Genomic DNA, 11933 nt, shown 5'->3' with positions numbered 1-11933 from the left:
CCTGCTGCCTCTACTTACTCCGTTACTCATCCCCTGGCCTGAGCCCTCCCCATGCCGATGCCAGCACTTGCTGTGACCGCAGTGCAGGCAACCAGGGCATCCAGCCACCAGGGCACGCCAGCCAGGCAGGCTCTCAGCACTGCTGTCCTCTTGGACGTCCCTCATCCCTCACCCCTCAAGTGACGAGACTAGTCCTGGCACCACCAGTCAAGCCACATCTTTGAGATCCTGGCCAGAGCCAGCATTCAACGGTTTTCCCAGTGGGTACCTGCTGCTGCACCCCAGGAAGCCCAGGCCCAGGCTCCCGCTCCACTAGAGATGGGCCGGGAACCACCCCAGTGACCCAGAGGTCCTCTCTTCTTGGTTTTAAGACTTGTGGGGCATACCCTATGTCATAACCCTTCGTGAATTCCTGTCAGATCCTCAAAGACCCCACGAGGAAGGCCCCATCGTCAGCGCCTTTTCAGAAAGGAAACGGAGCTCGCACCCTGACTGCTGCACTGCTCATCGCGCCCTCCTGCCTCCCCCGCCCAGGCCCCATCTGCACTTGCCCACCTTCCCTAGTCACCTGTGAGGTGTGCCTGATCCCCACCCTGGCCTCTAACCCAGGCCTGGTCCAGCGGAAGGGCCTCTCAGCCAGGAGAGGATGGAGAAGTGTGGTTACCAGGGCAGGGCAGACTCTAGTCCTGCTCTGTTCTAGAAGCCTCTGTCTGAAAGAGCATCAGTGACCCCAGGGCTCCTCGCAAGGGAAGAACCAGTTCTTGTGGCTGGCCCCTGCCACCTGGTGGTGGTGTAGGGCACTGCAGGCTTCACCAGGAGCCCAGACTCCTGGACACCGACACCAGGACGGACACTCAGCATCCCATCCTCGTCACTAACACTGTCCCTTATTCCCATTTGTGCCAGCCAGCCTCTCAGTTCTTGAATGATCCAACTCATGAACTCCCATAACACCACGACACAGGCCCTACCGCTGAGCTGCTGGGATGTCACACAGGCAGGAGTGCTGACACCGGCCACGTGTGCTTTCTGGTACCAGGATCTTCTCCCCATCCTGGGAGGGTCAGCTTACTTCAGTTACCTCAAAGAAGTGCTGTCCTCAAATACCCCAGAGTCTGCTGGGAAAGGGTCGTGGGAGGAGTGGGGAGAGCGCGGAGCTCCAGGTCCCATGCCCAGGTCCAGCAACTTCCTCCCACGTCAGGCGTGGACGGTGACGTGGCTCGTGGACTTTACTCAGGCCCAGGTCAAAAACCACAGCTCGAGACCACTGCGACTCTGCTCCTTCCTGGTCTCACCCACTGTCCTGCCTCCTGCACGACTCCCAGTCCCTCCAGTGGCCCTTCCCAGGTCCTTCCTCTAGGCTCCATGAGAACTGGGGTCCCCTGTCGCCCTGACCAGTCACACCTGTTCCCAGCCCACAACTCCAGCCAGCTCCTCCTAACCACGTCCGCAGCTGCTCCTCACCCCTCACACTCCCACCCAGAGCCTGGTACCAGCCCAGGTCAACTGCCCACTGCCCAATCTTCCAAGGGACAGATGACACTGGGGCACAGCCCTGGGCCTGGCTCCTGAGCCAGGCTTCAGCTCAGTAAACCCTCCGTGGGGCTCATGGCGCTAGGCATGTGGAGGACACTGAGGCCAGTGGTGGCCAAGGTCCCACCAGTGCTGACAGCCCTGCTCCCTGCCCCCAGCTCTGGAGTCGGCATCTTGGCCCTGGAGGGCAGAGGCTCCCTTACAGGGAGAGGCAAGTGGCATGAGAGATGGCCCTCAGGGAGAGCCCTGGCCAGAGACCCACTGAACACTCCCACCTGGTCTAATTCCCAGACAGTGGCTTGACCCTGCAGTATGTGAGACTCTGCCACCTCGCAGTGGGCACTGAAGGGCCTGGCAGAAGCCAGGGAGCACCACACTCCACCTCCTCCTGGCCAAGGTTCAAGTCAGGACACCCCCCACTCGAGGTGGACCTCAGGCCGGTCTAAGCCCCACAGCAACAGAGCAAAGCCTGGTGCCAGCACGTCCGGCCGCAGCTTGCAGCTCGCGGCCCAGGAGCCATCCACACTCACGCTGATAATGCTGCAGCAGCCGGTGCGTCCGCACATCCCACACCTTCACCGTGTTGTCCATACCGGCGGCCGCGATGCACGTACCGCTAGGGTGGAAGTCCACAGAGGTGACGAAGCTATAAAGACAGGGCCACCACGTACCGTGAGACGTCTGCCCCGGCTCAGGATGGGCCCGAAATGCACTGTTCTCCCATCCCTGGGTGTCTGCTCATGCTGCCCCTCAACCCACACCTCGTCCTTCTGCCATGTGTCTGTACCGGGTGGCCCAGGGAGAGCAAGGACATGGTGAGGACACAACACCGGGGACCTGGGGGGAGCTCGCCAAAACCCAAGTCCTCCTAGAGAACGCTGTGTTCGTACCCGAAGGGCAGCTGGGAGACTAGGGTTTCAGAGTTAAAGCTGCACCCTTGTCAGGGCTGGTAGCAGGGAGCTCCTGCCAGCTGAATGCCTGGGTGGAGGACAGCATCCGGGGACTCACCCGCCGTGCTCGCAGTACGAGTGGACACACTCCCGGCTGGCCTTGTCCCACAGCTTGACAGTCTTGTCGTCACTGGCTGACACGATGAGCCGCCCGTCGGGGGAGAACCTGGACCAGGAGGGGCACAAGGCACACCATGTTTAACAGGCGCCACGGGCACTGCTCGCCAGCCTCCAGGCTTTTTAAAAAGTCTATTTCTTTAAAAAAAAAAAAAAAAAAAGTCTATTTCTTGGGCTGGCAGGTGGTGAGGTGGTTAAGGACACTGGACTTCTACATGGGTCAATCGCAGTTCGAGTCCCGGACCTGGCGGCTTGCTTTCTCACTTTCCTCTCTCTCTCTCCCTCCCTCTCTCTTGCTGGGTCTCTCCCTGGTCAAAAAAAAACAAATAAATAAATAAAGTTAAATAAAACGATTATTTAAAAAAAAAAAAGTCTATTTTTTTCAGGACTGGCAGGTGGCAAGGTGGTTAAGGGCACTGGATTCCTACATGGCCAACTGCAGTTCAAGTCCCAGACCTAGCAGCTCGCCTTCTCATTTTCTCTGTCTCTCTCTCATCAAATTAAAAAAACAAAAACAAAAAACAATAGTAATAAATAAAATTAAATAGACAATTCTTTTTTTCAAAGGAATTATTTTATTTTATTCATTTATTTTAATTTGACCAGAGAGGGACAGAGAGAGAGAGAGAAAATCAAGCTACCAGAACCTGGACTCAAACCATGGTCAGCCATGTGGGGAAGTCTAGCACCCTTAACCACCATGCCACCTGCCAGCCCCCATAAATAACTCATGAAAAAAAGTCTATTTCTTTCATAAGAGAGAGAGAGAGAGGCTGGCACCCCTGATGGGGTCTTGTCACGCCACAATCCCCTTCTCCAGCCCTCCGGTTAGTCCGTATCTGAGGCACACACCCCTAGCTGGCTTCAGGTTGACTTGGGATCTGACATCATGGGCAGCCACATGGCCCCCAGCAGTGTAGGTCACTTACTGCCACCTGTACCACCGAGGCTGAGCCCACAGCTGTCTTTCCCTGACCCCAGGACCTGCCTGGGGTTACATGCCCTGCTCTCACCCCCTATGCAATCGAGGGCAAGTGGCCCCGTCTCCATGAGCTGAGTGGAACAGTGTCTACCTGGCGGCATGCATGGAGTAGTACCAAGCACACAAAGCCCCAGCGGCACACAGCGCACCTGACGGGGTGGCCAGCGCCAGCTGCCGGGACTAGCCCAGAGCACCATCCGTACCACGACCCCGCTCCCAGCTCCTCCAAGCCTACATCTGACTCTTAGCGTCGGTCAACAAAACACAACTGGCCTACAAAAAGGTATGGAGGACTCAGAGACCCACCACCTGAGGCCCGGTGTGGGCTTGACACCCCAGCTGGCTGTCCTGTCTAGGCCTCTCAGAGCAATCAGAGCTTCCCGGGACAAAGGAATGGGCTGTCCTGGAGAATAAGAGCTTGTTCCTCAGAAGAGGCCAGGCTCAGCGGTCCCTGACCTCTCACCCCACGGTTTCACAGTGTCCCCTGGCCACCCCAACCCCTTCCTCTGGACCAAAGGAATTTGATGATTAAGAAAGCTCTGCTGGGGGGAACCAGCAGTTAGCATAATGGCTATGTCGCTGGACTCCCACGTAGTCGACCGCAGTTCGTGTCCTGGACCCAGTGACTTAAAACTCACGCCGGGCGCGTGTGCGTGCGTGCCCAAGATCCCAAGAGGAGAATGGAGGAGAAGGGATTGCGGCATGACCATCCCCCCTGGGGGGTGATTTCTCGCTTTCTGTCTCTCTGTCTCTCTCTGTCTGTCTGGGGAGCGCACGCGCCCTACAGTGAAAATCTCTCCAAAAAAAAAAAGAAAGCTCTGCTGGGGAACAGCAGGTGGTGAGGTGGTTAAGGGTACTGGACTCTCATGTGCTCAACCACGGTTTGAGTCCCGGACCTGGCGGCTTGCTTTCTCACTTTCCTCCTCTTTCACTCTCTGTCCCTCTCTGGTCAAATAAAAATAAATAAATTAATAAATAAATAAAGTTAAATAAAATAATTATTTTTTGGGGGGGGAGAGGGTTAGAAGACAGAAAACGAGAAATCATCCCCCGGGGGGATGGCCACACCGCAATCCCTTCTCCTCCATTCTCCTCTCAGGATCTTGGGCATGCACGCACACACGCCCAGCGTGAGTTTTAAGCCACCGGGTCCAGGACGCAAACCACGGTCGGCTACATGGGAGTCCAGCGACATAGCCATTACACTAACTGCTGGTCCCAATAAAATAATTCCTTAAAAAAAAAAAAATAAAGATAAAGCTCTGTTGAAAGGAATCAAGTAGGGCTGGGCCCACAGCCTCGTGGGTAAGGAAGCTGGAGCCACATGGCCGACTGTGGTCCAAATCTCTCCCCCAGTGGCTTCATAAACACTGGGTGTGTGTGCATGCAGGCCTGAAATCCTGATGGGAAGGAGAAATGGAGAAGGGATTGCGGCATGACTACACCCCACTAGGGGGTGCTTTCTCCTCCCTCTTTCCCATCTCCCTGGTAAGCAAACACACCCTCTGACAATTAAAAAAATAAAGGAACCAAGTAGGTCGGAAGTAGACATCTGGGTCTGCGACCTCCAAGGCCCTCCAAGGCCCTCTCAGTCACCCAGCCCCATCTGCACGGCACTGCCTCCCACACCTTAGGGAGGGCCAGGCTCCAGGCCATGCCCCTCAGAAGCCTGGGCCCCTCCAGCAGCTCCAAGGAGAACAGCCCAAGGAAGAGGCAAGCCTTAGTGCCGGAGAGACTCGGGTTCTGTCTCTTCCGCACCACGAGCCCTGGGGCAAGACGGCACTGCTCCGAGCCCTGGCGTCATCTGTGGAACGGAAACGAGACCTCGCAGAGCTGCCACAAGGAGCAAGGTGTGGAGTGGCAGCTTGGCACCCACCGGAATCTTGGTCTCGTGGGTGCTGCTCATGAGAGGCCCCAGCTGTCGGGGCTTGTGTGTCAGCACAGATGTCAGGGTCACCACGGCTGGCAACGAACTAGCTGACCTGCTATGGTCACACAGCTCAGTGAAGCTACTTGATAACTCAGAACACAGGACGACGATTGTCCCCACTCTATGGACAGGAAAACTGAGGCGTGGCTAAGGCTCTTCCCCAAGGTCACAAGCTGGCTGTCACCTGCAGCCCCTCTGTGCCCACTCCCCACCCCAGGGCCCTCCACGGCTCTCTGGCCATCATGGGGCTCACCTGGCACAGCGGACCCAGTTGATGTGCTGGCTCAGGGAGAACAGGAACCTCTGGCGATGGGTCGACCACACCTTGATTGTCTTGTCATCAGAGGCCGTCACGAGGGACTGGCCGTCACTGCAGAAGTGGACACTCCTCACTGTGGCCGTGTGTGCACGAAACACAGTTGACTCACCTTTACTAAGAGGACAGGCATCCGGGGTCAGGACACAAGGGCCCACAGCACATGGAAGCTCTCCCGGCCCTAGGCCCCTCTCCCAGGATCAGCCCAGGGCCTGAGCACCCCCACCCCCAGGGACCATGGCCACCCCAGCAGGAGCCAAGCGCTGCCTCCCCGCCAACATGCAGCAGCTTAGGGACCATTCCTCAGACAGAGTCCCTCTCTAGCCCTGAGAGAGGGCCTCCCTGAGCACACCTCCCGGGAGTGGGCTAGAAGTCTCGCCACACCTAGTCCAGGGCTGGAACAGGGGACCTGGCTAGAGGTGCTTCTGGCACCAGAGTCCAGATTGACAAGTCTCTCAAAGTCGTAACTCACACATTGGGTACCCAGAGGCGGATAGTCTTGTCACGGGAGCCTGAGGCCAGCAGGTGTCCCGAGGGGGAGAAGTTCACGCAGGTGACAGCATCCTTGTGGCCGGTGAAGCGGTAGGCACGTGACTGAGGCTTCATGTGCCAGACCATGAGGCAGGAGTCCATGGAGCCACTGGCTGAAGACAGGGATGATGCCATGACCCTCAGCTCTGGCCAGCCTCGGGCCTCAGGCCTTGCCAGGGCATGGGGAGGTAGGGGGTGCAAGGGCCACATTCCACCCTCCCCAGCATCTTCTGACGGAGCAGTGGGCGGATCGCAGCTCCAGGGCAGCCCCCAGGGGGTTCAGAGCACCCATGGCAGGCCACAGGCCCACGAGGGAGCCAGCCTCTTCACAGGCCTGGCTGCCAGCCTGGGTTCTGGACACTTGTCCCACAGGGCCCTAGGTCTCTGCACCCCCCAACGCACACCCTAGGGGCAGTAGAGAGCAAGCCCCCTCACCTCCCACTGGGAGCAGCCCAACTCAAAGGGCCTTTTACCACAGACAGGGCCCAGCCCGGTAGAAGGACAGAGAAGGTCGGCAAGACAGCCTGAAATGATCAGTCCCCCTGACCCACTGTGTACCACCAGGCCAGCAGCCTCTGGCGCGGACCCTTGACAACAGGATGAGGGGCACATCTCACCTATGGGAACAAGAAAGCTGCAGCCTGAACCCCACGTGACTAAGAACGGGGGCACTCAGCTGCAGCCCAAGGGCAATGGGTGAGGGGTGCCCACCTGTACTCAACATCCTTCTCCCTCCGGGCCTCTTCAACAAGAAGGTGCCCTGTTACCACGGCGACAGAATCAATAAGGATTCAAGGGAAATGAGCCGTCGCTTAGAGCCCACTGCATAGAACAGACCCACGAGGTGACAGGGGTGTGCAGTGAAAAGTCCAGGCCCCGGGTCCACCCTCAAGAGCTGTGTGACCCCAGCAAGGCCCTAACCTCTCAGAGCCTCACACTCTTTTTGTACGTAAAATGGAGCTCAGAGTCCAGACCCAGAGACGAGGCAGGTCTAGACAAATGTCCCTGTCCTTGCTGTGCTCTGCTCCCCCCATGACACCCTCCCTCATAACCTAGTGCCTAGTGCCTCCTCTTACCCAACTGCTTCGTGTTGAGATTGAAGTCCACGCAGGTAACTGCATCTCGGTGGCCCTTAAAATGCCTCTCCAGCGAGGGGTCCTCCTGAGGGAGAGCCGGGGACAAATGTGGGTGAGGGAGGGGCTCCCCAAACCCAAGACCCTTGCTGTAACAGCCAGGAGGGATTAAAAATGCTCAAGGCATACACTGAGATGGAGAGTAAGTGCAAGTGTTCCGTAGCACGGTAAAACTACAGTTAACAGTAATTCAGGGCTTTTTTTTGAGAGCTTTTTGCTATAGGGCACGTGAGCCCGCCAGACAGAGACAGAAAGTGAGAAATCACCTCCCAGGGGGGATGGCCACATCTCAATCCCTTCTCCTCCATGCTCCTCTCAGGATTTTGGGCACGCATGCACCATGGCTGGTATGGTTTTCAAGCCACCGGGTCTGGGATTAGAACTGTGGAATCGGCCATGTAGGATCCAGCCACCTTAACCATCATGCCACGGGCTAGCTAGCCCTAAATAAACTTTTCTTAAAAAATGAAAAGCAGAAAAATTGTTAAAAAGCTTTTTTTTCCATTATCCTATACCCCACAAATATGCACAATGATCATGTGTCGTGTACAAAGGGGAAAGTGCTGAAGGCATGATCTTGTAAAGAGGAAATCCTAAGAAATTCACTAAAAACCTAGTAGAACTAATAAATTACCTCGGTAAGGTTGCAGGATACAAAACACATAGAAACCAACTGCATGGGGCCAGCAGTTGCACGGTGGTTAAGGCACTGGACACTCCCACATGGCTGACCATGGTTCGAGTCCCAGACCTGGTGGCTTGCTTTCTCACTATAGCAAAGTTAAAAATAAAAAAATAGTAATAAATAAAATTAAATATATAATTATTAAAAAAAGAAAAAACTAATAGCCAGTAGGTGGCATGGTAGTTAAGGGTGCTGGACTCCCACATAACCAACCACAGTTCGAGTCCTGGACCTGGCAGCTTGCTTTCTCACTTTCTCTCTCTCTCTCTCTCTCTCTCTCTCTCATTCTGTTTCTCTCTGGTCAAATTAAAATAAATAAATAAATGAAGTTAAATTAAATAATTCTTTTAAAAAACTGTATTTATGTACACTAGCAATGAAGAATCTGAAACAATTCTATTTATGATACACAAAAAATAAAATACTTAGAGATAATTAAACAAAATGCCAAGTTTGTATAGTAAAAACTATAAAAAATTAAAAAGGACTTATAAAATGAAAAAACATTCTATGTTCATGAATTAGAAGACCTAATGTTATTAAGATGAAATACTCCTCAAATTGATCTACAGGTTCCTATAATTCCTATCAAAACCCCAGGAATTGGGACCAGCAAATGGCATAATGGTTATGTTGCTGGACTCCCATGTAGTCGACTGTGGTTCGAGTCTTGGACCCAGCAGCTGGAAATATGTCAGGTGTGTGTGCGTGCATGCCCAAAATCTCGAGAGGGGACTGGAGGAGAAGGGATTGCAACACAGCCATCCCCCTTGGGGGGTGATTTCTTGCTTTCTGTCTGTCTCTCTCTGTCTCTCCAGTGAGTCCCTGGGCCCTACAGCAAAAATCTCTCTAAAAAAACTTAATTTAAAAAAAGGTATCTTTTTTTGCTAATTCTAAAATTCATACAAGACACCAGGACCAGCAGATGGAGTAATGGTTACGTTGCTGGACTCTCACATAGCCAACTGCAGTTCAAGTCTCAGACCTGGCGGCTTGAAACTCACACTGGGCACATGCGCGTGCAAAATCCTGACAGAATAGCAGAGAATAGGGACCAGCAGTTAGCGTAATGGCTATGTCACTGGACTCCCATGTAGTCAACCGGGGTTCAAGTCCCGGACCCAGTGGCTTAAACTCATGCCAGGCACGTGTGTGTGCATGCCCAAGATCCTGAGAGAGAATGGAGGAGAAGGGATTGCAGCATGGCCATCCCCCGGGGGGTGATTTCTCGCTTTCTATCTCTCTGTCTCTCTCTCTCTTTCTGGCGAGCACACGCGCCCTATAGGAAAAAACCTCTACAAAAAATAAAAGAAAGAATGGAAGAGAATAGATTACGATGTGGCCACCCCCCCAGGGGGTGATTTCTCATTTTCTTTCTCTCTCCAGTGAGCACAAGCATCCGATCGCAAAAATCTCTCTCTAAAAAAAAAAAATCTTTAAAAAGAACAACAAAAAGCATCCACTACAGAAGACAATTCAGTAGTTCCTCAAAACATTAAACATAGGGCCAGTCAGTGGCATGGTGATTAGGGCAGCTGGATCCCACATGGTCAACTACGCAGTTTGAGACTGAACCCAGTGACTTAGAAAATTAGCAGAGTGTACGTATGCGCAAGTCCAAAATCCCGAGAAGAAAGGAGGTGGTGAGACCAGTGTGGCCAGCCTCCGGGAAGTGCTTTCTCGCTTTCCCTCTCTCTCTCTCTCTCTGCACCCCCTGCCCAGCAAGTGCACACATCCTCCAGCAAATAGGGGGAAAAAGATGTTAAGCGCAGAGTTAGCAAATGACAGTAATTCTAAGTAAATACTCAAAAGAAATTAAAATATATTCACACACACAAAAAAACCCTGAATACAAATGTTCACAGCAGCATTATTTAAAACCGCCAGACTATAAACAAACCCAAGTATCTGCCAACAGATGAATTAATAAACCAAACGGGGTATGTCCACCTACAGAATGTTATTCCCAATATAATTCACCCTGTCGTTCAGCATACGATGAGCGAAGTACCAACACAGACACGAAGCAGACACGAAAGGCCACATTTTACCTGATTCCATTTGTACGAAGTGGCCGCAATAGTTCAAATCTAGAAAGAGTACATTAGTGGCTATCGTTGCCAAGGGCGGGGGCACGGCAGTGGGGTGTGGAGATGTGACTTGGGCTTTCTCTTTGGCCTGATGAAAATGTCCTGGGATTAGATAGTGCCGATGGTGGCACACACTGAATTTACTAAAAAGCACTGAGTTGTACACTTTAAAGGGTAAGTTTCATGGCATGTGCACAATATCACAATCAAGTTTTTTTTTAATCCCAAGGGGAAAAAATGGAGGTCTTTCAGCACTTTTCCTCTCAGAAATCAGATTCTCGGGCCAGCAGGTGGCATGGTGGTTAAGGTGCTGGAATTCCCACATGGCTGGCCATGGTTTGAGTCCTGGACCTGGCAGCTTGCTTTCTCACTCTCCCTCTCTCTCTGTCTTTCTCTAGCAAAACTCATGTGAAAAATAATATTATTAACAATAATAATAATAAATAAATAAATAATTTTTAAAAAATCAGATCCTCTACCCTCCATCATGTCTCAGACCGTCCAGTGAACACAAAGGTCAGCCCTGGACCACGCCTGATGGCATCCCCAGCATCTCCACTCTACCTGACCCCTAAGAAAAAGCAGGGCCCTTCAGGACACTGCTTAGGACGACAGTGGAGAGAATGTTCCAGAGAGGCTCTTCCTCCAACAGCAGCTTGTACCCAGACATCCAAACATCGCTCCCACTCCAAACATTAGAAATCTTAAAGAAGCATTCTGGGGGCACCACGGGGGCCAGCAAAGACTCTCCTCAGGAAAAGATGCCCCTGAGGCAGGGCAAAGCCACTGCCACCCCACAGAACTGCAACCACAACAAAGACCCGTGGCCCTGTGCCCAGTTTCACTCCCAATACACCTGCCAGAGGCCCCCTTCCAAGAGCAGGGGGAATGGCAGCTGGCGGGGAGGGCTCCCAACAGAGCAGCAACTGTCGGGTGCAGCCTCCTGCCCTCACCTGAGCCTCCCGGAAGAACAAGGCTAAGACAGAGTCCACCTCTAGGTCCAGCGGGCAGAGGTAAGTTCTGGTCCACCCATAACAGCCTCCCCTTGAAATCTGCAAACACCGTCTTCTCTCTGCATGTGTGCCTCACACCTGGAAGGGTGGTTTATATATGGGGGGGGGGGGGAACGGAGAGCACCAGAGTAGAAGTCATAAAAGCTGGATCCTAATCCGGGCCCAATGCCCGAGGTGGCCACGTAAGAAGGCTACCACCCAGCACCCGAACTCTCCAGCTGGAGGGCCAAGCCCCTCGGAAGCAACCTCTCAGACAGAAGCGCTTAGCAGTGCTCCTCTCTGGCCTCTGGAGAAGCTAGGACTCAAGAGAGGCGTCCGGCCCAGGTCACACTGCAGGTCTGGGCCGTCGCCGCTATCCCAGTGGCCTGCTGTCCCCACCTGTCTGAGAGGGGTGTAACCTCAATAAGACCCCGTCCAGCCACCCACTGCTCAGGGTGGGGAGAGAGGCCAGAGAGGCCCGACGTTGGGCCCGGGTCACACTGAGTCCGGTCGCGCTGTGTCCCCCTCGCTAAGATGCAAACCCTGGACAGGGACCATTTGTTCGCCCAACACAGGAAGCGCCCCGACCTAGCGCCCTCCACAGACGCTGGAGAGACGGCCCGGAACCCCGCGGCTCGCCCGCCTCTCTCGCTATCAGCGCTCTGGCCGGCCAA

General features: G+C 53.8%; 1 protein-coding gene across 1 annotated transcript in view; it reads right to left on the bottom strand.

Annotated features, from left to right (window-relative positions):
• POC1A (POC1 centriolar protein A) overlaps window positions 1-11345 on the bottom strand; it is a 79527-nt gene extending 68182 nt beyond the window's left edge. Inside the window, exons 1-6 of the mRNA XM_006169331.3 lie at window positions 11221-11345; window positions 7436-7520; window positions 6301-6472; window positions 5766-5945; window positions 2542-2649; window positions 2064-2179 (exon numbers count right to left, since the gene is read on the bottom strand). Coding sequence (XP_006169393.1) covers window positions 2064-2179; window positions 2542-2649; window positions 5766-5945; window positions 6301-6461 — 565 coding nt within the window. The 5' untranslated portion in view covers window positions 6462-6472; window positions 7436-7520; window positions 11221-11345. The remainder of the gene's footprint in view (window positions 1-2063; window positions 2180-2541; window positions 2650-5765; window positions 5946-6300; window positions 6473-7435; window positions 7521-11220) is intronic.
• Between the last annotated feature and the right edge of the window lie 588 nt (window positions 11346-11933).

Source organism: Tupaia chinensis, unplaced genomic scaffold, assembly GCF_000334495.1.
Source record: "Tupaia chinensis unplaced genomic scaffold, TupChi_1.0 Scaffold147003_1, whole genome shotgun sequence".
Lineage (NCBI taxonomy): Eukaryota > Metazoa > Chordata > Mammalia > Scandentia > Tupaiidae > Tupaia > Tupaia belangeri.
This window is presented reverse-complemented; position numbering and strand designations above follow the sequence as displayed.